Consider the following 23,648-nt stretch of genomic DNA (forward strand, 5'->3'; position numbering starts at 1 on the left):
AGTATTCCTGCAACTGTCAGTGTCTGTGAATCAGTCAAGCCTTTCCTGCCACTGTACCAAGCGGGGAATAAAGAGCTCCCCTGGCAGCCTGTGGCTTGCACACCAACAGCTACCGCCATCCACAGGTTGCAAGAATCACAGTCCTGGGGCAAAGCATCCAACCACAGACTTCCTATACCCGCAGTACCCCTTCTGCAGCCTGGTCAAAAGATTTCACCGAGAATGATACTTGAGCAGGGGTCAGGAGGGAAGAAAGAGTGAAGATAATGTCCTCACTGCAATCCTTGGCTCCTGGCTTCCGTAGGCCTCACTTCTCCTCAGTTGGTGAAACTCAACTCACAGACATCCTTCATCAACGCTTTAAGACTCCATTTCAAGTCTGGACTCTGCCCACACTGGTTTTAAGTGAGCTACTTTGGCCTTCTCTTCTCCTTTATCTCCACCCTGTCAAACAAGAACGCAGATACCTAGGAACCTGCAAGAAGTCCGCTGAGTGGTGAGATTTCTGCACATCCAACTTTTTGACTCTTTCTGGACTCTTTCTGGACTTTTTGAGGGTGAGTCCCCCGTCTGATTCATCTTTGTGTCTCTCCAATCACCATTATTGCAATGCTTGGCACACAGCGGGTGCTCAATGAGCGTTCGTTGAATGGCTGTATATACGAATAGTCAGAAGTCTGTGGAAACAGAAGTGGCTTTTCAAACTACCCCACCCTGAATCCATTCATTAAGCAGAACTCTACCAGGTACTGGGCGTTCGGAAACACAAATCTCACGGCGAGAGATGGAGGGGAAGCGCCTGATGAGTGGATGTACTAAAAATTCAACAATCCGCAGTTATAGCTCCATTTTCTGGAAAGCAAAATCTCTCTGTGGCCCCAGGGCCCTTTAAATTTTACTGTGACTGTTTTCTTAAGAAATTCCTGGAGCAGAGCCTAACTTTTGTGTAGGGGGTTGGCGGCGTGCATATTGGCGGCCTAAGGGACGGCTGGCTTAAGAGTTGCCGAGCGTTCGAGCGTTCGCACGCGAAGGAAACTTCTCAGGAGTCAGAGCGGCCCGGTGGAGGGCTGTGAAGTGGGGTGGCCCGAGAATCCTTGAACTTTCAAGGCTTCGGGGAAGTCGGGGAAGGGAAACTGGGGGTGGCCAAGGCGGCCAGACGTTTGCAGGACTTCAACGCTCCCGACTTCTCCCCTCTGCCGGCCCAGACCTGACACGGGTTCGGCGGCCGAACCAGGGAACAGCCAGGGCGTCTGGGCAGGAGGGAGGAGGGCCGGGCCGGGAGGAAGAAGTCCGGGGCTGCCGCCGCCCCGCCCGTCGGGCTGTCCGCCCCGCCTACCCGAGCGAGGCGGAGCCGGCGCCCGCCCGGAGGAGCAGGAGGAGGAGGAGGAGAGGTCGGAGTCGTCTCCAGGAGCCCTTAGAGACAGAGTCCCCGGCAGCGGCGGTGACGGCAGGGGCAGCGCACCGGCAGGCAAGTGAGCACCGAGCGGCGGGCGCAGGTGGCGAGTCCGGTCCCGGAGGGGACAGGGGCGCATCGCGGGGCGTCGGCTGGCCAGTTCGGGAGCCGCCTCCGACTTCCCGGTGCTGGGAAGCGAGATGGAGGGAGGGAACGGAGGAAGGAAGGAAGGAGGAAAGAGTGTCCCGGAGGGCGGGGACTGGTCGGGGCACTAGGCGCCGGAGACCGGGATGGGGGAGGGAGGGCAAGGGACGCCGAGACCCGGAGACAGACGGCGCTCTCGCCCTCGACGGGCGGCGGTCGGAGGGTGCAGGAAGCCAGGGGCCCTGCGGGGCCAGGGCTGGGGACGCGGTCCCCGGGACGAGGGCGGGAGTGGGAGGAGAGGTCTCCCAGCTCGCTCGCTTGCTTCCTGGTCTGCCCGCGGCCGTGCGCCCAGCACCAGGATGGGGCTGGGAGGCTCCGGCGTTCCCCGCTCGTGCTTGCGGTGGTGCAGGTTCGGGAGGAGGCCGGACAACTGGGGGAGACCGGGGCGCCACGCCCCTCTTCCCTACTTTCTTCCGTTCTTTCTGGGGACTAGGCGGCGTGTGCGCAGACCTGGAACCCGCTCGGCGCTGGGGGTCTGGCGGGGAAATAGCGGGTCACAGCGAGGACTCAGATCACACATCCCGCGAGGGACCCCCGAGCAGTGAGTGGCCCGGAGACTGTATTTGCAGGTGGTATGAGGAGGTCAAGACTCAGACGTGAGTCTTGCGTGATTTTTTAAAAAGTATTGCCCCGACACTTACTGCGTGGATCAGAGTGACTTTCTTTCTTTTTTTTTTTTTTTTTAATTTTAACTAGGGCATATCAGTTAAAGCTAATTTTAAAACGCTGTCACTGAAGTCGCCCGACACTCACTTGTCCCTCGCCTTCTGTTTGTGTCTTGTAAACTTGACTTAAACCATTCATAACTTTGGAAAAGGACCCCGTGATTCTCGTTAAAACCCCGCCGTGGAGTGAAACTTTGGGCAACTAGAAATCTGAGTGAAGGAACTGCCGAGGCCTGTCATCTTGTGGTCACCACTGTCCGGGCGAGGTTGTATACAAACAAGTGCACAGAGAAGGAAATGGCCAAAAACCGGCGAGAAGGGAGGTCCCCCGCGCCCACGTGTCAGGGCACGTTTAATGGCTGCTCTGAGTGGAAACAAACCGCAATGTATTAGACTTTGTGGAGTTGGGCAGACTTCACATGATTAGCTTCCTTCCCATCAGTTGTTTCCTCCCCCGCCCCCCTACTGTCTTTGTGGACACTTTATATTTCCTGGGGCTGTTGTAGCTTCGTCTGAATAGACTGTCTATAAGGAATCTTTTGGACCTTGTCAGAGGTAGGGACTGCGTCTGTGTGTTCTCTACTTTAAAAGCCGAGTTTGGCTTTGTTTTGAAAGTGCGAGTCACCACACTGCACCATTGCTGGTGCTTCTCAGCCCTGCGTGTAAATTATCGCAGGATGGCGGCCCTCACCTAGGAGAACCAGGAAGGCCGGCAGCGCTAGAGTGACGGGGTTGCGTTTAACTGTTGCCAAAACAGCCACATTCAAGTAAGGAGCTGTTTTGATTCTTAAAAAAAAAAAAAACCAAAGTGTATGTGTCAGCAAGACCTTTTTTCAATAAACAAACATGTGATTCACACATAATTTTTTAAAGTAATCAAACGTTTTATAGAGACTTCAGTGATAAAAGGACTTTGGGATCAACCGTTCAGTTTCTTTGCCTTCTCTAACGGTAAACTAACATCATAAAACCCTGGTTTAAGTCCAAAAAATGCTGAACAATCTAAGGGCTGGGTCTTTAGGCCTTATTAAAAAAAAAAATGCAGTTGTATTTTTACTGTTTTTAACCCAGGTAATTCAGGAAGGTGTAGAATCTGGACAGCATTTAGATTTGTGTAGAAATACATAAAAATGTGGATCTGTGTTTCACAAGAAACCGGAAAGATTAATACTATAAAAATTTTCAATGTCGCAAGCTCCAGTCTCATTTGAAAGCCTTGCTCTCTAACAATGAGATTTGCGGTGTCGGGCTTACGTTGTCACTTGTTGAAGGACGTGGGTGGTCGTCATGTTGTGACAGCAAAAAGCTGCTTAGTCGACACACTTGAAGAAATGGCTAGCTAATATCAGATTAGTTTTGTTTACCTCTTTCTGAGAGAAGAAAATTTCAGATTTGGAATTATGTCATTTATTGTGTTGGATTTTTATTGGGTGTTTTTTTTTAAGTTTTATATGTCAGCTTAAGCTTAATTTAGGGAGGCAAGTTGTGGAAGTCAAATTTTTCTGGAGTCTGATTTGGAAGAGAAGCAGCTTAACAGTGGTTTGAGGTATGGTTTTGGTGTTGGACAGATGTGGTTGGGAATATTAGTTATTTAACCGTTTTCAGTCTGATTTGTAAAATGAGGATGATAGTGGTCTCTGTCTTGAGGGTTTTTGTGAAAGTATATGAAACAGTCTTTGGAAAACATTTTGCACCTAATACACAGATAATGTTCAGAATTATTAGATATTTTATCTACTGACCAGCAGTCGGCTATCGGATAAATTAAAAGATGGCAGTTTGAACCTTCTGGAAACACTGGATAGAGCAAATAAATCAGGTAAAGAAGGTACCTGATTTTATAGATAGATGGATAGATAGGTAGGTAGATAGATAGGTAGATAGGATAGGTAGATAGGTAGGTAGATAGATAAAGCTTCTGGAATGCTAGAGCAATTAAATTCCAAAGAAGTTACCTGGTTTTATAGATATATAGAGCAAGATGTCTATCCATCTATCTGTCTAAAATATCTAAAATATTTGTTTACATATGTGTGTCATGTTTCTACCACAGCAGTATGAATAATTATGATTACTGGAGTAACAGTTTTAATGTGCTTTTAGTGTGAAGTTACAGTTGTGTAATATTTTTAGAGCCAGGCAATCATTTCATTACTCATATTTTAAATTTGAAGAGAATTTATATTTAAAATAGTCATGCTTATTAGCCCTGGGTAGGACATAAAACAGAAACAGAAATATTTGTCTTTTACCTAGTATGATTTTTAATTAAAGTATGAAAAAAATGTGACCTGGAGTATACAGTTATTTTTCACGTACTAATGTCCAGTGCTAACAGATAAGCCTCAAGAAGTGTTTAGGGGGACTTCCCTGGTGGTGCAGTGGTTAAGAATCCGCCTGCCAATGCAGGAGACATGGGTTCGAGCCCTGGTCCAGAAAGATCCCACATGCCACGGAGCAACGAAGTCCGTGAGCCACAACTACTGAGCCCGCTGCCTGGAGCCCGTGCTCCGCAACAAGAGAAGCCACTGCAATGAGAAGCCCGCACACGGCAACGAAGAGTAGCCCCCACTCGCACAACTAGAGAAAGCCCGCGCGCAGCAACGGAGACCCAAAAATAAATAAATAAATAAATATTTTTTTAAAAAGTGTTTAGGAAAGGATCAGCGGCATTTCATAAACGTTTTGTAAAAGCGTTGTGACTGATGGTAAACTTTTGTGAGACTGGGTGTTCCGTTAATTCAGGGAATCTACTCATCGTGTCATTGACTCATGTGCAAAATTTTAAAAATGCTTCCATCTTGAAAACAAACCCTTTTAAGTGTCTGTTGTTTTCTTAATGCATGTCAGGTGCATAGGATTGGGCCAATTGGAATCGTGGCTTGTGCCACAGATGACTTCTCGTTTACTAATTGTTCCGCAGGGACTCAGATCATGCTTATAATATTTTTAAATAACTGTAAAGGGTACAGTATTATTATGAATCATTTCTTGCCTATGACATTATACTCTGAAGCAGCGGAGGACTCGATTGAATAAATTATTGATTCTTTTCTCTCTTAGAACATCATAGCATAGTGATGGATTCCAGGCTCATGCTTCTAGGTGTGTAGCGTGTGGGCAAGTTACTTAATACCTCTGTGCTTCAATGAGGTGTTGGGAGAGATAAATGAGTTAAATCTCTCCAAAGCATTTAAAACAGTGCTTGACACATAGTCTATGCTCAACAAATATTAACATTAAATTATTACTTACTAAAATTTTCTAAAGGTTATAAGCATACATTATTTTTGTAACAGGAAAACAACTATATGAAAATTTAATGGTTCCCCCAAATCTAAAAAGGCTCAGTAATTTATATAGTCCTGTCAAGCAGTGCTTAAGAAGTAAGAGAATACAATCAGGCAATTGTCATTGTGTCTTTTAAACATGAAATGGAGTGCAGTGTTAATTTGTTCAACAAATTAATTCTCCTAGATCTCAGTCCTATTTTCCTTTCTTATTAGAACCTTGAAAAAAAAAATCGATAATCCATGAAGTCCACCTTAGGATAGGTTAAGTAGGGGAAGGGTGGTTGCCCAGTTACAGTGCATTATTACGCTTACAACTAATTTAAAACAAGTTTATGCATAGAGAAGAAAGTACAGAGAAATGGATGGTGGGATTTTGGCGCTTCTCCCCATATTTTCGCCAATGAGCATGTATAAAAAATAAAAGATAATCCATTTGTGTAACAATTACTCAGTAAAACCTGGTTTACTAGCTACAAATAGCAGGATTTTGGTTTTGTTTTAGAAAAACCACCAGCTTGCATAGCAATCGAAGGTCCTTGAGTTACATGTGAGAATTATTTAGCAGTAAAAGAGAGGCCCTTTTGGAAGTTTGCAGGTTTATCTCCTTAAGAGATGTTTGAAATTTGGGTTTGCCTGCAGACGCGGTTCATCAACCTTGACTTTATGGAAACTGTCACTTCCCAGATCCGTCATGTCCCAGCCCTGCACTGAGGAGCTGTGTGTACACAGCACCTACCATGTGTCAGAGGCCTCTAAGACAGTCACGAAGAAGACATACCTGCCATTAGTTTAATGGGAGAGTTCAATAGGTAAAAGAATATACCTTCAGCACAATCGTGCGACTCCATTTACGGAGCTGTTCTACATCCTAGGCCCCAGTCTAACCCCTTTACATTTATGATCTTGCCCAGTCCTCACAGCAGCGCAGGTGAGAAAGCTGAGGCTCCCTAAGCGGCAAGACGAGGATGTGACCCAGAGTTGTTCTGACTCCATATACTGTGCACTAAGAGCTCTGCCAGGAGCTGCAGTGGAGGTGCTTCCAGCTAAAAGTGCTTCCTCATGGAGGAAGTTTCGTTCAGAAGCTGTAACTCAAACCAAGAGAAACAGGAAGGAGAGGTCTCCTCTTGGCGGTGAGATGACCTGCCTGAGGAGTATTACCAGTGCCTTGCCATTGGGCTTATTGGGCTCCTTGCCCTCTGCAGCCATAGAAGTCAAAGCTGCCAGAATTGCCTCGGAGACCCAGCAGGCCTGAAGGGATCCGTAGAGCCGGTCCCTCCCATGGCTGGATTCCCAAAGAGGGCCTTGAGAGGAGATGGGGGCACCAGCTAAGTCCTGCTCTAGAGCCAGCTCACACCGACAGGCCCCGTCTCCCCACTTCTCCCTCAGGAATAAAGGGAAGAGCGGTGAGCCCGGCGCTTTGGACCCAGGGCAGAGGGTGGAGGTGATTTGACCGAAGGTTACTTCTAGATAGATTATTGCATTTAGTGCCGACTCTCTTGAAAATCATTTCTAGTGTCACTTAAATGTCTGGTTTATTGTGTTAGGCTTTATTGGGTGTCGTAAAAGTGCTTAGGTGGGAGTGTCATGGTTGCCATCCCCTGACAAGGAGGGTTTTGTCTTCTCTTAATGGGTCTGCATTTTGGAGGATTGCTGTATAATAAAAACCAGGGTGTTGTAGACTGTTCAAAGACTTGATATTTTCAACTCTGCTGGAGAATTAGTAGCTCAAAGAAGGTTTTCTTTTAGGTCAGCTTTAGTGAATCAGTTGCTAAGAATCTTTTGTAATTTTTCACATTTATTGATTGTAAGCAGGTGACTTTGGGGCAGAGGGTCAGGAGGCCTTATATTCCATTTGCTTTCTTACAGAATAGACTACCATTCCTCTTGCAGTCAGTGTCATGTAACTGACATAGGATCCCCTTGGTTGACTGAGAAGAGGAGTGTAAGTTCTGATTTAACTTGGGTTGGTGTCATCACAAATGCTCCCCGGGTGGGCTCTGAATCAGTGGTCATCGCCGCGCTTGCGTGCCATGTAGAGAGCATTGCCTTCATCCCCAATGGCTGTGTGCAAACCCACATGAGCCCGTGGGGGTGGAATCTTAACTTTACCCATGTTGGATAATCAGGCTTTTACTTAGCTACAGATGCTACCAGCCAAGATGTCCCTCAGCACTGGACATTAAACCTTTAGCCCTGGAGCCCTTTGACTAAGAGCCCTTTGACGAAGATCCCAAGTTTGCAGTGACCTCACTGGAGCCCTTTGACTAAGATCCCAAGCTTGCAGTGACCTCAAAGTTTGCCTGCTTTTCAGAGACAAACGATTGCAGTTTAGCTCTCAGTGTGAACTAAACAAATCTAAGCATGGAAAGAGGAATCAAGATCCAAAAGCTGCTTGGACTTTATCGAGGCGTAGTGAGGACTTTATTGATATGAAACCATCACACCAGGTTTATTCAACCAGAACCTCAGGCAAATTGGGAAAGTGTTGAAGCCAGCAGACTTGGTGCCTGTCCTGTACCTAAACTACCCAAACCTTTTGCACTGTTAGACCGTGACCTGCACATTAGACCATGAGGCTTCATGTGGATGTGTAAGGTCATGATTGGCTGCTCAGACAGGTTGTCAGGGGAAGGTTGAATGTCTGGCCAAGAAGCAGAAGAGTTGGATTGTGACTTCTTGACAGGGCTGCTTTGAACTCTTGTACAGATTGTTCACTGCGCAAGAGTAGCTGGCCAAGGAAGTTAAGTGGGGCTCAAATCTCTCCAAAAACTATGTGTCCTGGGCTAGAACTGCCTCTGCCAGGAGGACGAGGCACTTCATTCTGACTCCGTCAAGCCTGCAAGGCTGGGTGCACTTGGAGGGCTGGCCTTTTCGTAAGTCACACAAAGGCACAATCTGGCAGCAGCAGCCCTGCCTCTCCCAGCACCTTCAGCCACAATAACCCTCAAAATGACATGAGCCGGCTGAGTCTGGCACGTAGTAGGTACTTAATAAATGCCAGTGGACTGAAGGAATACAACCACATTCTCTGTAGTGTGTGCCAGTGAAGTGGATGAGCCAGTGTTCTTTTTTTTTTTTTTTTTTTAAATTATTTACTTATTTATATATTTATTTATGGCTGTGTTGGGTCTTCGTTTCTGTGCGAGGGCTTTCTCTAGTTGCAGCAAGCGTGGGCCACTCTTCATTGCGGTGTGCTGGCCTCTCACTGTAGCAGCCTCTCTTGTTGCGGAGCACAGGCTCCAGACGCGCAGGCTCAGTAGTTGTGGCGCACGGGCCCAGTTGCTCCGCGGCATGTGGGCTCTTCCCAGACCAGGGCTCGAACCTGTGTCCCCTGCATTGGCAGGCAGATTCTCCACCACTGAGCCACCAGGGAAGCCCGCCAGTGTTCTTTTTCATCAAAAAGGTAAAATTGATGGTATCTACTGGGACAGGCACATTCAGTGGTGCGTGTTCCCTGTGACAGGCTTCTTCCTCTTTAGTTCATCATTTCCTAAGGGGCAGGTAAAGCCCAGCACTTGAGCGGTTGTTGACGTTGTTTACTCTGAGTCCAGCACCAACAAATGTGCTCAGCATTGCCTGGTACCTGCGGGACTCCTGCAGTGGTGCCTCCTGGGAATGGACAAAGGGATCCATGGTGTTTATTGACCAGCTGTGGGCCCTCCTCTTGGGGACAGGATGCAAAGGACACTGGCTGCAGGAGCCTTTGGAATTTACCTATGAGTGGCTGCTTCTTGTGTAGAAAGACTTTTCTAGTTTAGGGTAAGAAGTGGGGAGCCTTGTTGCTAAAGCCACTGACAACTGAGGAAGGGGGTTTGTGTGTGTCCCTTGCAGTGCCAGCTGCTGCTGCTGCTTGCATGCTTCTCTAGTAAGCTGATCCTTTAGAAAGCAGACTCTCAGAATTAACCTCCTCTTGGCTCCTCTCCTGAGGGGCAATCTGCACAGCAGGTAGGATCAGCCACGTTTAGTGGGTCAAACTGCTAAGACAGTGGTTCTATGCATAGAGGTGCTGGCTTGCACTTAGGACTTTGGCCTTCTGCTGTTTTATGGAGAGGCCACACCTTGTGAAAAATGCCCAAAGGTGCAGAAACGTGAATGCCTTTCCCATCTAGTCTGGTTAAATGCAGCTTTCTTCAGGCAAACTCAGATTCCCAAAACAGGAATAGCAGGAGATAACAATTCCTAATAAGGATTTCCCACAGAATTTCTTTCGTTCTTTATTTTGGCTGCTTTGGGCCTTTGCTGCTGTGCGCGGGCATTCTCTAGTTGTGGCGAGCAGGGGCTACTCTTCATTGCGGTGCGCGGGCTTCTCTTGTTGCGGAGCACGGGCTCTAGGCACACGGCCTTAAATAGTTGCAGCACGTGGGCTCAGTAGTTGCGGCTCGTGGGCTCTAGAGCACAGGCTCAGTAGTTGTGGCACATGGGCTTAGTTGCTCCGTGGCATGTGGGATCTTCCTGGACCTGGGATCGAGCCCGTGTCCCCTGCATTGGCAGGCGGATCCTTAACCATTGAGCCACCAGGGAAGTCCCTCACAGAATTTCTTGAGAGAGCAAACTTACCTGTTGCATTTACGGTATGATTTGATTTTACGAAATTCCAGGATTCTCAACTTTTCAGGAATATCTCTCTGTTGAATTAAGGAGAATATTCCGGCACATGCTTTGCCCTCTTTTTTGACATAAATATTTGATGAGCAGCATGCTTCAGCCATTACTGTCCAAATCCAGAAAGCAAATAATGCGCCTGGCATGCTGCCTGGGAGGGAATCCTCACGTTTCTGCCTTTGCCTCCCATTCACCTCCAGTTCTCTGACTTCCTCCTGCTGTAATAAATGTCAAGGGGCTCAGGGACACCCACACCCAGCAGGTGATATCGCACAGGGCAGAGACCACCTCTCCATGCACGCCTCCTGAGCTCTGGATCCAGGTTCCTCTGATTTACTGATGCCAACGTGAGAATTCACCTGCATCAACCCAGGTTTCCCAGAAGCCTCGTCAGCTTTGTTTCTTCCAAGCTGGGATTGTCCTGTTCTTCACACTCCTGTGAAAAATGGTTTATACAACCTCTCCATTTTTAAAAAATTGGTAATGTATTTATATGGTTTACCCGCATATAAAAAGGTAAACACTGAGAAATCTTGCTCCCGTCCAAGCCTCTTCCACATTCTCTACAGGCTGCAACTTGTAAATACAAGCAAATGAGGGTGTGCATGTGTGTGTGTGTGTGTGTGTATATTTAATGCTTCCCCCTTCTTTCACAAAAAGTGGTATATTATATATATCGTTCTGTGTCTTGCTTTTTAAAATTAGCAGTCTGTCCTGGAGATCTCTCTCTATCAGCACGATCGTTTTCCATTGTGTAGATGTAGCATGGTTTATTCGACCAGTCCCCTATGGCTGGACCTTTGAATTGTTCCCAGTCTTTCGCTATCACCCACGGCGCTGCAACAAATAAAGGTGTCATCTTGCTTTTGTGCGGGTGGACCTAGAGGATTGATTCATCTTGCTTTTGTGCGGGTGGATCTAGAGGATTGATTCCCGGGAGCGGGACTGCTGACTCGCAGGGCCCTGTCAGCCCCTTGGGCAGGGTTGGCTCATTTTGCCCTCTGCTCAGCAGCATGTCAGATGGCCTGTCTCCCCATAGCCCCACCGGCACGAAGGGTGTCAGCTCTTTTTATTTTTGCTAATCTCATTGATGAGAAATGGTAATTAGGGTTGGTTAAATTTTTCGAATTGTGAGTGAGTGAGAGGATTGGGGCCATTTGTGCATCTTCTCCTGTGGGCGGTCCAGGCCTGCCGGTCCCCCCGTGGGCGTTTATTGACCTTTCCTCCTGAAGCTAAGCCTCTTGCCTACACCGCTGTCAAAATCTCTAAAATAGAGACTTAAGAATGTGATAGCTCTTTCGGGCCCAAGGGTACAATGGGCTGCCAAATTGTCAGTACAAATTCGAGAGAAGTGGAAAGTAGGGTTTAATGCCAGTTGCTAATGTCTGATTTATAAATAGTTTTCGGCTAATGGTATCATTAAACTGGGGCTTCTCCAAAACCATTATGAAGATGACCTTCTAGTCTAGAATTTCTCCCTCTCAAACAAAAACAAGAGAGATTGAGAATATATAAATTCCAATGGCATTTCCTGCAAAATCTTCTAAGAAATCTAGATTTTTCCTTTCATATGCATCTCCTGAAAAGTCATACATGCCACATTTTTTTGTGTGCATACCTGCTGACCTGCTGAATAGGGCTCCTGTTCGCCCTTTGATTTAACCATCAGAGAGCTGTCTGCTCTTATTTCCAGGGTGAAAGAAAAGACGGAAGTAAAAGTACAAGGTAAAGAGACTGGCCAGAGTTCAGGATTCGACGAAGGGTGCAGGGTTGGAGTTCCACAGAGTCATCTTTCTTTGTGAGGTGCTCTTTCACTCAGCTCTTGGGATGCTTTTTTAATATAAAATTAATTTTCATCTTTTTAAAAATGAAATCCACCGAAAGAGAAATTTTGGTTGAGGGAAAAGATGACTGTGTGTGGCTTATTTTTTTATTTTTTGCTTTTAGAAATTCATATGAGGCAGTCCTGTATAAAGTTAACCTCCATCTCCATCAAAAAAAAGAAAAAAAACAAAACAAAAAAAACAAAACTAAGAAAACCCCAGCACCACAACAAATTCTCCTTCTCAGAGTTCCCACATTTAGCATAGGCCTGTGAAATCTCTAGAAAGGACGCTATGATCTTCCACCCCCAGTGCTCTCTTTTGAGCTCCAAACTGTGTGGATTATTACCTTGTGAAGGTGGGTTTTCAGCTCTCTGGATGCTTTGTTTTCCTTCCAGTGCTCCTGTCGCTGTAGTGTTGAGCTCCTGCACTATAGTCTCAGCTCTGTAAGAACAGGCTCTTGGTCTGTTGTTCTAGCCCAGGACCTAGAAGGGTATCCAGCACCTTGGAGTGCTCTATTAATGGATAAATGAATGCTGCTGAGGGCTGCTGCCTTCTGGACCTGGCTGGGTCTTTGTGGTCCACCATGTTAGGGACCCCATGTTAGACTGGGGCCTGGGCTGGGGGTCACGTTAGCCATTCCTTGGCCTTTGGGCAGGATGCTCCAGCCCTTGTGCACTCTCTGACGGTGTGCATGATGGCTTGAGAGCTCAGGCTTGCAGTCTGATTCACCTGGGCAAGTCACCTGACCTCGAAGAGCCTCTGCTGTCCCATTTGCAAAATAAAGGTAATGACACCATATTTCAACAAATCTAAGGTGCCATCAATTATGAGATGTGCTGTTATTCTATGAGCCACTAAGAAAGAAAAAAGAAATTGCTGCCAATTCAACTGTAGCTCCCATTAATCCTAAGAATGCATTCATTTTCTATGGCTGCCATAACAGATTACCACAAATTTAGCCACTTAAAGCAACACACATGTGTTATCTCACAATTCTGACATCAAAAGTCATCACGGTTTTAGCTGGTTTCTCTGCTCTGGGTTTTACAAGTCCGAAATCTTATTGGGAGGTTCTGGGAAGAATCCATTAGCAGGGTCGTTCAGGTTGTTGGTAGAATCCAGTTCCTTGCAGTTGTAGGATTGAGGTTCTTGCCTCGTTGATGGCTGTCAGCGGGGGGCCACCCTCGGCTCTCAGAGACCTCTCTTGGGTCCTTGCACTTGGACCCTACATCTCAGAGCCAGCAACAGCATGATGAATCCTTCTCATGCCTGGAATCTCTTTGAGGTCCCCTCTCCTCCATCCCTCTGCTTCCAGCCAGAGAGAGTTCTCTGCTTTTAGGGCTCATTTGCTTCGATTGGGCCCACCTGGATATTCCAGCCTACTCTCCCTTAATTACATCTGCAAAGTCCTTTTTGCTGTGTAACATAACATATTCATAGGTTTCAGGGATTAGGGCAGGGACACCTTTGGGGCGCCATTCTGACTACTACAGTCATCCTAGTATCGGGGATGTTAAAATGTGAACAGAATATGTTTCTTAGAATTGATTAAATACTATCTTTGGTTTAAAAATCAAAGAGCTACTAATGTATGTAAAGCATTCAGGGTGTCAATAGTAAGTGCTCAGGCATTAACTATTATTATTATAATTAATAGTATGATCATAGTGCTCATATAATACCCATCACCTTTAACTTCAGTTGAAGTTATTCTCACAGTTAGATGCACTTGACAAACACTAATTGAGAGAGTGTAGTGTGTGGGCAGTTAATTTGATGACAGTGATGGTGATAGTTACTCCTTGAGTGACATCTATATGCCGACATGCGCTAGGACCTTTACACACTTTCTCAGGCCTTGCAGTAGCCCTCTGAGGTAGGCAGTACTGTCTCCATTTACAGGTGGGGAAGCAGGTTCAGGGAGGTTGAATACTGCTTAGGAGCTCAGCAGTAAGTGGTGGTGGCATCTTGCTTTGAATCCAGGTCTGCTGGCTCTGCAGTCAGTGGTCTTTGTGGCACCATATTACCTGTCCTGGTGTCCACCAGGTGTGTGGGCTGGAGGGGGTGGCCTCCTGGAAGGGAAAGGAACACAAGGGAAGAGGCATTGCCCTGAGATGTGTCTCTCTTGTACTCAGATGTTTCTTTGCTATTAACTGTTTAGCTTATCAAGGATAAAGGTCCTCTCTCTTCATCCTTTTTTTCAGTTTTCAATAAACACAAAAATGATCTTTTTTCATTCAACAGGTATTTATCAGTTACCTACTCTGTGAGGATACAGCTATGAACAATATTGTGATTTATAATGAGAAATATATATACGATCTTTGTATAGTTCCTGTCACAAAACTCCTGAAACCTTTGGAATTTCCCAAGTGATGAGAGCGATAAAGGTGTCTTTTGTTCTGTTATTGAGGTGACTTTGGGACCACACCTAAGGATGGGGGCTGTTTCCCTGGGACTCAACCATGTGATTAGAAGGGTGGAACTTTTGGTCCCACCCCTCAGACCTCCAGGGCAGGGAGAGGGGCTGAAGGTTGAATCAGTCACCCCTGGCCAGTGATGTAATCAGTCATAGCTATGTAATGAGGCCTCCATAAAAACTCAAAAGGACAGGGTTAGGAAAGCTTCCCTTTGATGAACAAGTGGAGTTATGGAAAAAGTGGTCCTCTCCAAGAGGGCATGGAAGCTCCGTGCCCTTTCCCTGTACCTTGCCCTCTGCATCTCTTCCATCTGGCTCTTCCTGAGTCATATCCTTTTATAATAAACCTAGTGATCTAGTAAGTATAATGTTTCTCTAAGTTCTGTGAGCCGCTCTGAGCCCTTAACCTGTGAAATCCGATGCTATCTCCAGGTAGATAATGTCAGAATTGAGTTGAATTGTAGGACACTCAGCTGGTGTCAAGAATTGCTTGGTAGTGTGGAAGCCTCCACCACAAATTGGAATTGGTGACCAGAACACTTTTATATACTGTGTGTGACTTTCAAAGGGAGGAGAGTTAGCATTGGGGAATTTCTGCTTTTTAAACTATTTTAAGTGTAACTGGGGCAAAGGGGAAGGGAGAAGAGGAGGAGAGTGGTTTAGCAGAACCGGAGTAAAAATAGTAGCTACCTGAATGCAATACACTACTCTAAGATTGCAGTCTGCAGAATTTTCCCAAGACACAACTGCAGATTATCTTAGGCTCTTCAAATTCAGGTAGACATTCTTGAAAACCAACCTTATCATCTTGCCCTCAAAGCCTGCTTTTCTTCCTGCCTTCTTTAAGTCTGTAGACATCTCCATCCACCCAGGATGCCAAGCTCTGGACCCCTGAGTCCTCCGAAACCCCTCCCTCCTCTTACCCTCCCTCCAGCTCAGATACCCCTGGCCTCCACCATAGCCTGCCACATCCACTTCCGAACTAGTCCACATGCCTGGTCTGCTCTCCTCTACCCCCACTGCCTCTCATCCAGATTGTCGCCGTGGCTTCCTAACTGACCTTTCCCCCGCACACTGCCACCAGGGTGATTTTTCTGAAACATGGGTTTGAATATGTCACTTCCTGTCTGGCAGCTCCCCAAAGGCATCACAGGCTAGTGGTTAAGGGTTCACACTGTACAGGTTCAAGGCTGCCTGTGCTTCTTACATGCTCTGGAATCTTGGAAGAGTTATTTAGTTGTCTTGCGCCTCAGTGTCCCCATCTCTTAAATGGGTGTAATAATAGCACCAACCTCACAGATAGGTTGTGGAATTTAAATGAGTTATATGCATGGAGCACTTAGGACAGTGCCTGGCACACAGAAAGCCCTCCATGAACATTATTAACCCACAGTCCTTGGTACCACGACTGTAGCTCACCTTCCCTACTGCTCTGCACCTCATCCTCCCACCCTCTCAGTGCCACACAAAGCTTGCTCTGCAGACAGACTCTTCGCTAATGATCAGACACTAGGTAAGTACCCACATGGAGAGAACACATTTAGACATTTTCATAGCAAGTTTTACATCTCTTGAATCTAATGAAAAATTTGGCTTGCATTTTATATTTCATTTTTCTATCAGTTCTTTTTATTGCATCTTATAAAAGTATTGGTCCATGGTGAATTAGAAATAAAACCGAAAAGCTGATCTTTCACCACGGATAGTTTGAAAAGCACTTCCCTGTTCCCACACACCCTGGCTAGTTGATTCATCCTGGCCAGATTACCCATATTCACTGTGTAGCCTTAAATCTCTCTGGATTTCTTCACACTGTTTCCTCTGCCCAGAGTTTATTACGCATTTACGCAGCACCTATAAGTGCTAGGTTCTGGGGATATAAGAGTGAGGAAGATACTGCCTCTACTTTGAGGAAGTTTCCCTCCAACTACCCAGTGAGTTCTTGCCTGTGTTTTGAAACCTAGAATAATTTTGTTCTTTCTTTCACCCATTAAGAAAACATTTATTAAATACCAGCTGTTTATGAGGCACTTGATGCATTCTGCTCCTGCTCTTAAGGACCACCAAGCTAATGGAGGGGCGGGACACGTGTGAACAGACACAAAAACAATGACAGTAGGATGGGAGGGTTAGAGAGCTATGTGAATAAAGAAGTGTGATGTACAGAGGAGGGTGTGTCTGACTTTCCCTTGGCCGGGCAATGACTTGGGAGCTGGGATACGGTTTCACAGGTATAATGGAGGAAGTGTCATCAAAAACTGAAGATCCAGGTCCTGAGGTCGAGCCCAGGCCCAAAGCCGAGCTCTACCACTCACTAGTCATGTGACTTTGAATGACTGATTCTCCCTCTGTCAGGCTGCTATAACAAAATACCATAGACTGAGTGGCTTATAAATGATGGAAATTTATTTCTCAGAGTCCTGGAGGCTGGAAAGTCCAAGATCAAGACACCTTGCAGGTTCAGTGTCTGATGAGAGCCCACTTCTGGGTTCATAGACAGCAGTCTTCTCACTGTGTGGGGTCTATTTTATTTTATTTTTTATTGAAGTATAGATTTACAGTATTGTGATGATTGGCTTAAGAAGGTGTAATGTGCACATACACACACACACACACACACACACACACACACACACACACACACACACAGGGGAATATTACTCAGCCATAAAAAAGAATAAAATACTGCCATTTGCAGCAAAATGGATGGAACTAGAGAATATTATATCACTTATATGGGGTCTCTTTTATAAGGGCACCAATCCCATTTATGAAGACTTCACCCTCATGACCTAATCACCTTCCAAGGCCCCACCCCCAAATACTATTACATTGGGTTTAGGATTTCAACTTGAATCTTGAGGAGACACATTCAAACCATAGCACTCTCTGAACTTCAGATTCGTCATCTGTAAAATGGGGATAGCAGTACTAGTCTACCTCACAAGACTGTTTTGAGTCTCGCCTGAAATTATTATATACATAATGTGTTTAGAACCGAGCCTGACATATACAGCTCCATAAATGTTAGATGTTATCACTCTTGTGGTTACCTTTTTTCTCCTATCCTTCCTACCCCTATCTCAGGGACATATTTAAATTTTCCCTTGTCTGGGTTTCCCGTGGCAGGCTTTTCAACCAGCACACTGATTATTGCATTGAATTGTGTAGTTTTACCTGCATATCTCTGCCTCCCCTCCAGAATGTACTGTACCTCTTGAAGCCAGTGACATTTTTTCCTCTGTCTATTGCCAGTGGCAGACAACATCCAACTCATAGAAGACTCAATGAATATTTAGAGAATTTATATTGTATTTAAATTTGAGCACTTCTTGTCAAAAAGCTTTGTGAAGAGTCTGGTTGTTATGGACTGAATGTTTATGTCCTCCCAAAATTCATAGGTTGAAATCCTAATCCCCACAGTATGAGGATATTAGGAGGAGGGGCCTTTGGGTGGTAATTAGGTCATGAGTGTGGAGACCTCATGAATAGGATTACTGCACTTACAGAAGAAGCCCCAGAGAGCTGCCTTGCCGCTTCCGCCGTATGGGGACACAGTGAGAGGATGGCCATCTGTGAACCTGGAAGCAGGCTCTCACCAGACGCTGAATCTACCAGAAACTTGATCTTGGACTTTCAGCCTCCGGAACTGTAAGAAATAAATGTTTGTCGTTTAAGACACCCAGTGTATGGCATTTTTTTATAGCAGCCTGAATGGACTAAAAGAGTGGTCAAACATTCGTTTCCACTTTGCAGATGGGGAAACTGAGGCTCTTTCTAAAGTTTAAGTTTCTGTTACTTGCCTAAGGTTAGGGAGCTAGTGAAGGGCAGAGGTGAGATTAGAACCCTACATCTCTTGTTTTCCTGTTTTGTGCTGCCTTGTCAAATCCACCCTGTGAGCTGGGGGCATGTCTGGCTGCTGGCCAGACTCAGAAGCTCCTGTCACCTGGTCCCACCTGTATCAGGATGGCTGTGTAGGCAGGAACCAGGCCTGGAGAGACCTCTAGACACACCCTCTCTCCCCACCCATCTCGTTCACCGCTGCCCCAGTGGTATTTATGGGTCACACCCTTGGCAGTGAGCATCTGCCTGGAAACCTGGGGTGGAGGTGGGGGATAGAGGCGGCCTGTGGAAGGCAGGAGGCTGCTGGAGAATGGAGGAGAGAGGGAGGGCCTTGTCTAAGAGTGAGTGATTTGTAACAAGGCTACAGGGGTGAGTCAAGGAGGAGGAGCCCAGTGAAGTCAAGAGGTTGGAGAGTTGGGAAAACTCTTGTAAGGATATCCAAAGGCAGTGAAGCTTTCTTAGACTTCTTTTTCCCTCCAGAAACATCTTGATGCATCTCCCTTCACACCCTCTATGAAAGGGGCACCCTTTACACTCTGCTGAGGAATACATTCTGTGCTCTAACCACTTCGATTGGGTTGTAGTCTTTATTATGGAGGCAGGGCAGAGTGGTGAATTCACAACGAGGACTCTGACCTCGAACTTTCTTGAGAAAAGTTTAAAATTTATGACTTCGTACTTTTTTTTTAATTCTTTCTTTAGGAAAAAAAAAAAGGAAAAGAATTCTCAAAGGGAATAGGATCTAGTGGCTCAGGTAGCCTGGAAAGCAGAAGAGCCCAGGGTCATGGTTTGCAGATTTGTCTGCATATTGGGATCAGCTGGAGAGTGATTTTTGACAGTCAGAGAGACCTGGCTGCACCCAGACCTGTGAAGTCAGCCCCGCGGGCATGGGGCCCAAGGGTGGCCATTCCTGTAAAGCTCCCAGGTGGTCCCAAGCGCACAGTGAAGGGTTGGGAGGGGTGCCCCGAGGGTGGTCTTCTTGATGCCCGAGGTAAGGCTGGTTCTCTGCAGTGCGGATGATTGACCCGAGGAGAAGCCGTGACTTGGCCAACAGTGAGTTTTACAGCTTCTGGCTCATTTCCTCATCTAATTATGGGGTCTGGGAGCAGCCTTTGCGATAAATCCTCTCTCCGCATCAGCTCACAGAGCCCCTTCCTTGAAACACGCTGAGCTCTACCCTTGAGCTGTCTAATCCAGCTCTTCCCACTTCTGAACAAATTATTGGTGTATCCTGTTAGGTGAAAACAAAAAGGAGTGTCCTTGAAGGGACAATGTCACCATTCCCATTTGGACACAGTCACCCACAGCAGAAGAGCACGGCAACTCTGGGTGCGAGAGGGCTCTCGGTCCAGGCCTCTCTCTCTGCGGCAAATCACACCACCCCATGGATAGTTTTCTGGAGAAAGGGAATCCGCTCAACTCATGTTACTCACGAGTCATGTTCAACATGTGTTACTCATGGCCAGGTTCGTCACGTGGAGCCTAGGAGCAATTTAGTGTTTTTGAGGAGCATATAGCAGGCTCTTGACTTTTGACTAGAAATGGCTTTAATGATCAATGTTCATTCTGTTTTATGTCCAATAGCATATTTTATTGTTTTCAGGGATATAGTAAAGGAAAAATTGTGAGGGAAGGTGACCTGTAAAATTCACATTCATAGAAATGATTTGTGGATTTGTTTAGCTGGATACAAATACAATTTCATTTCTAGAGAGAGGTTTTTTTGGATTGAATGTCCATTCCCCATAGATTTCCCCATTCCCCCTTGAGAGCTAGAAGCCTTCCATATGGTAATGCTTTCCAGAAGCATCTGAAAGTAAGAGTCCCTCGGGAACTTCTATGGTCACCTGCCAAATTAAAACGAAAAATAGAATCTCAGGAGTGCCACTTGGTTTTGAAACTAACTTCACTTTTTACAGCTTTGACGATGAGAAGGAGAGGGAAGTAACGTTCTTGTGTGCCTGCTTTTGACCAAGTGTTACAACCTTATAAAGGAAGTATAATTAGTTCACTTTACAGAAGAGGAAACTACAACTCAGAGAGGTCCAGTAATTTGTCCAAGGCTGCACAGCTTCTGAGGAACAAAGCCAGAATTCAAACCTGTTTCTGTTAGACTATACCATGCTGATCTCTGGTACTAAAAAAAAAAGCAACAACAAGAACAAGACGCACTTAACTCGTTAAGTGTTAATTTTCTAGTACCTTTCAGAGACTTCTTTTATTGTCCACAGAAGATTGTCCTCAGAAACATATAAAACATAAAAGCGCATAAAAGCATTGTAAAACCTGAGGCTTAACGGAGTCAGCATCTATGGCAGGACAGAAAGTCCAGAGAAGAGAAAGTGGAGCTGCTTCCTGGCAGGTACCATGTTTATAAAGAGCCCAGCAATCACTCATGTGAATTTGTTTTTCAACTGGCTCATGACAGCTGCAAAGACTGGAATTATCAGTTCTCAGCTCAATTGTCTTTTTATTATCTGTGACTTGCCCTTGTTAAATATAGCGTTGTAATAGGTAGGAACAGCTTTGCTGATTGTTAATAGGCTTTTGGTTGATGATTGCATTGAATGCATGCGTTTTGGTTATTTCACCAGAAAACAATGCTGAGGAAGTTTAGAGTAAATGTTGGAAAAGTGACAGAATTAAAGTGTTGGCGTTCTCCAGAATTTCTAAACAGGAAAGGCACAGGGCTGGCAGGCTACAAGGGGTATGAGGGGACAAATCTGGAAGTTGTGTTTGCTAAGCAAGAACGATTTTTTTTTTTTTTTTTTTTACTTTGCATGTTTTTGTAATGTTTTCTAAAGATGTTTTAAATTTTATACTTTATAAAGTGAGACAGTGTTTACTGTCCATATTGAAAAAAGGGTTCCTGCAGTGGCAGAGAGGAGGAGCCTGACCGGCAGAGACTAATCCCAGCTCTGCCACTTGCTGCTGTGTGACCTTCAACAAGTTACTTCACCTTTCAGTGCCTCAGTTTCCTCTCCTGGAAGATGGAGATGATATTGCACCTTCTTCCTGGGGTTATTTTGAGGCGTAAGTAAGTTAATATATATAAAGTGCGTAGAACGGTGCCTGACACTGAGTAAACTAGACACCCAATAAATGTTTGCCATTGTTCTTTTAATTAATTGGAGTTTAATTAATCTAATTGGAAGGTCTGATGGAGGCAGTGGTAGGGAGAAGGATGTTAAAGTTCTCCCAGGCCAGCCTTTTGAGAATTCTGCCAGAATAGGTAATTCTCTTCAGCCCGATGATTTGAAGTCCATGTTTTTAATTCTCACAGTACTCCAAATTTATATTTCTACAATATAGTATAGTGGGAAGATCATTAAGCTATTTATTTTTCAAACGTGTTGTAATTCCATCTGTACTTTCAAAAAGGGTTAGATGCGACCTCTGTTGAAACTGTATAGTCAGTGGGGCAGAGCTACAGCCGGAAGCCGTCAGGAGCTCTGTGCAAGATACGTCATTGACCCAGGTGCTGGGCAGAAGGGCCCCAATCATCTGTTCCTCTGAGAAGCCAATATCTCACCACCAGCTCCCCCCAAGTCAGAGTGAACAATGTAGTTTTCATTCTGTGGTGAAAGGAAATGTTTTCTGCAGTTTTCTGGAGAAATATGCTTTTTTCTGGCCCTAAACGCCAACAGATTTGTCATGTAGGTCCTTATGTGAGGGACACTGGAGATAGATTCCTGAGTATCTTCAGCAGTTATTCCTGGGGACCATTTGGAGAGACTGTTCTTGTGGCCATTTCTCCTGTTAACCCTTGAAGTAATTAGAAGGATGTTATTTAATTCTCATTCAGTGACTGTGCTTCTACAAGAAATAATTAAGTCCAGGTGCATTGTTCTTTTGCTCTAATTTGATAAAGGGTCAGCCAGGAGGTCCTAGGAAAGAAGAGTCGGGAGAGTTAGGAGCCTACCGTCGGGAGTTTTAGGTACAGAATTAAGGAAGGTTACAGTGGAAATGGGCCATGGTGATCATGGAACCCAACTCCTGCTTTTTACACATGAGGAAACTGAGGGCCAGAGATTGGCCTGAGTTTGTAGAACTAATTGGTGGCACCCCCTGGGACTTGGTTCCAAGTCCAGCTGCCTGTTCTACCCAACTACACACCTGTCATAAGTGTGTCTTTAGAGCAGCTCTGTGCAATAGCACTTTCTGCAGGATGGAAATGTTCAGTCTGTCCAGGATGGTAGCCACCAGCCACATGTGGCTCCTGAGCACTTGAAATGTCACTAGTGAAACTGAGGAGTTGGATTTGTCTTTTGCTTTATTTAATTTTAATTAATTAAAATTCAAATTTTTATAGCTGCATATGGCTAGTGACAACCATTTTGGACAGTCCAGCTTTGGAGACACTGAGGAGGAGAAAAAGGCCTGTCCTCACCTTCTGCCTTATATTCTCACAGGGCGAGAGGCTCACCTTTCTGGTGGCTCAGGTACACTTGGTCTTGTGCCAACCCCGGAGAGTCAGCCTTGGCCAATCACCCCCTCTTTCTGGATGAAAGGTGGCTCCTCTGTGAAGTAGTGGGTTGGATTGTATCTCCCTCCAAAGTCTCATTGTGTGCAGACGTGGCTGTCCACTGATCAGCAGTGTGACCTTTGGAAGGGTGCTTAGCCTACCTCTGCCTCAGTTTCCTCATCTGTCACCTGAAGTTGATACCTGTTCTGCTCCCTCATCTCAATAATATCGGGGGAGTCTTAGAGTAGGATATCAGTGAGAAGAAATCCCTTTGCAAGCTTTTTTTTTAAAATGGTCTTTGGTGTCTGGAAATATTTTTGGCTTTGACGCAAGTCGTGGGTGGGTTTTCTTTTCTCTAAGGTGCCGCAGGTGATGAACTTACTGTGTCGAGGTGATCCTCATCGCCAGGGTGGAGACAAATACCATGCAACCCCTATGAAATACAAGCTGGGAGACATTTTCCTGATGACAGATGACTGATTTGATCAGTGGGTGCTAGTTTTTCCTAGTAATCTTGCTTAATGTGGCATTCCCTAATCTCTCTCTGCATAGTCAGCTGTTTCATCTGAGAAAACAAAGTGGATCCCCTCTCTTGGGAGCTGTGGCCTCCCCTCTTGGCTTCTCTTCCTTGTGCTCCTTTTCTCACGGCAGCCTATGTAAGCCCCGGGTGGAATGTAATCGTCAGTAAACAGATAAAACCCTCTCAGGACTCCTTAGCGGTAGCCTCTCCATCAGTGGTTCTCAAACCTTGTTCCCAGCTGGTGATTCGCCACTGGCACGCCCACAGCTCACTGGTGGGCCTCGAGTCTCTTCAGAAGTGTGCCACCAAACTTTGATCAAGGCATAAAATGTACTTTGGCTACCACAGAATAAGTAGATCTTCTAGCCTGGTGTGAGTGGAGTAAAACTTGCTCTGAGTAGCAGGCAGTGAAACATGA

The 23,648-nt window shown here is 45.7% G+C and overlaps 1 protein-coding gene across 4 annotated transcripts in view; it reads left to right on the top strand.

Annotated features, from left to right (window-relative positions):
- The first annotated feature begins 986 nt into the window (after window positions 1-986).
- The window catches only part of GNG12 (G protein subunit gamma 12), a 122,386-nt gene continuing 99,724 nt past the window's right edge, over window positions 987-23,648 (top strand). The window contains exon 1 of one of the 4 annotated variants that reach the window (XM_082359959.1): window positions 987-1,468. Coding sequence is in view for 2 of the 4 variants with exons in the window: in XM_082359957.1 (XP_082216083.1) it covers window positions 2,172-2,193 (22 nt within the window). In the remaining 2 variants the exon portion in view is untranslated. Of the gene's footprint in view, window positions 1,469-1,518; window positions 2,194-23,648 lie in introns of those variants that run through there. The other 3 variants (XM_082359958.1, XM_082359957.1, XM_082359956.1) reach the window with 3 other exon arrangements.

This window comes from Balaenoptera borealis (genome assembly GCF_965194805.1).
Source record: "Balaenoptera borealis genome assembly, chromosome: 1".
NCBI classification, from domain to species: domain Eukaryota; kingdom Metazoa; phylum Chordata; class Mammalia; order Artiodactyla; family Balaenopteridae; genus Balaenoptera; species Balaenoptera borealis.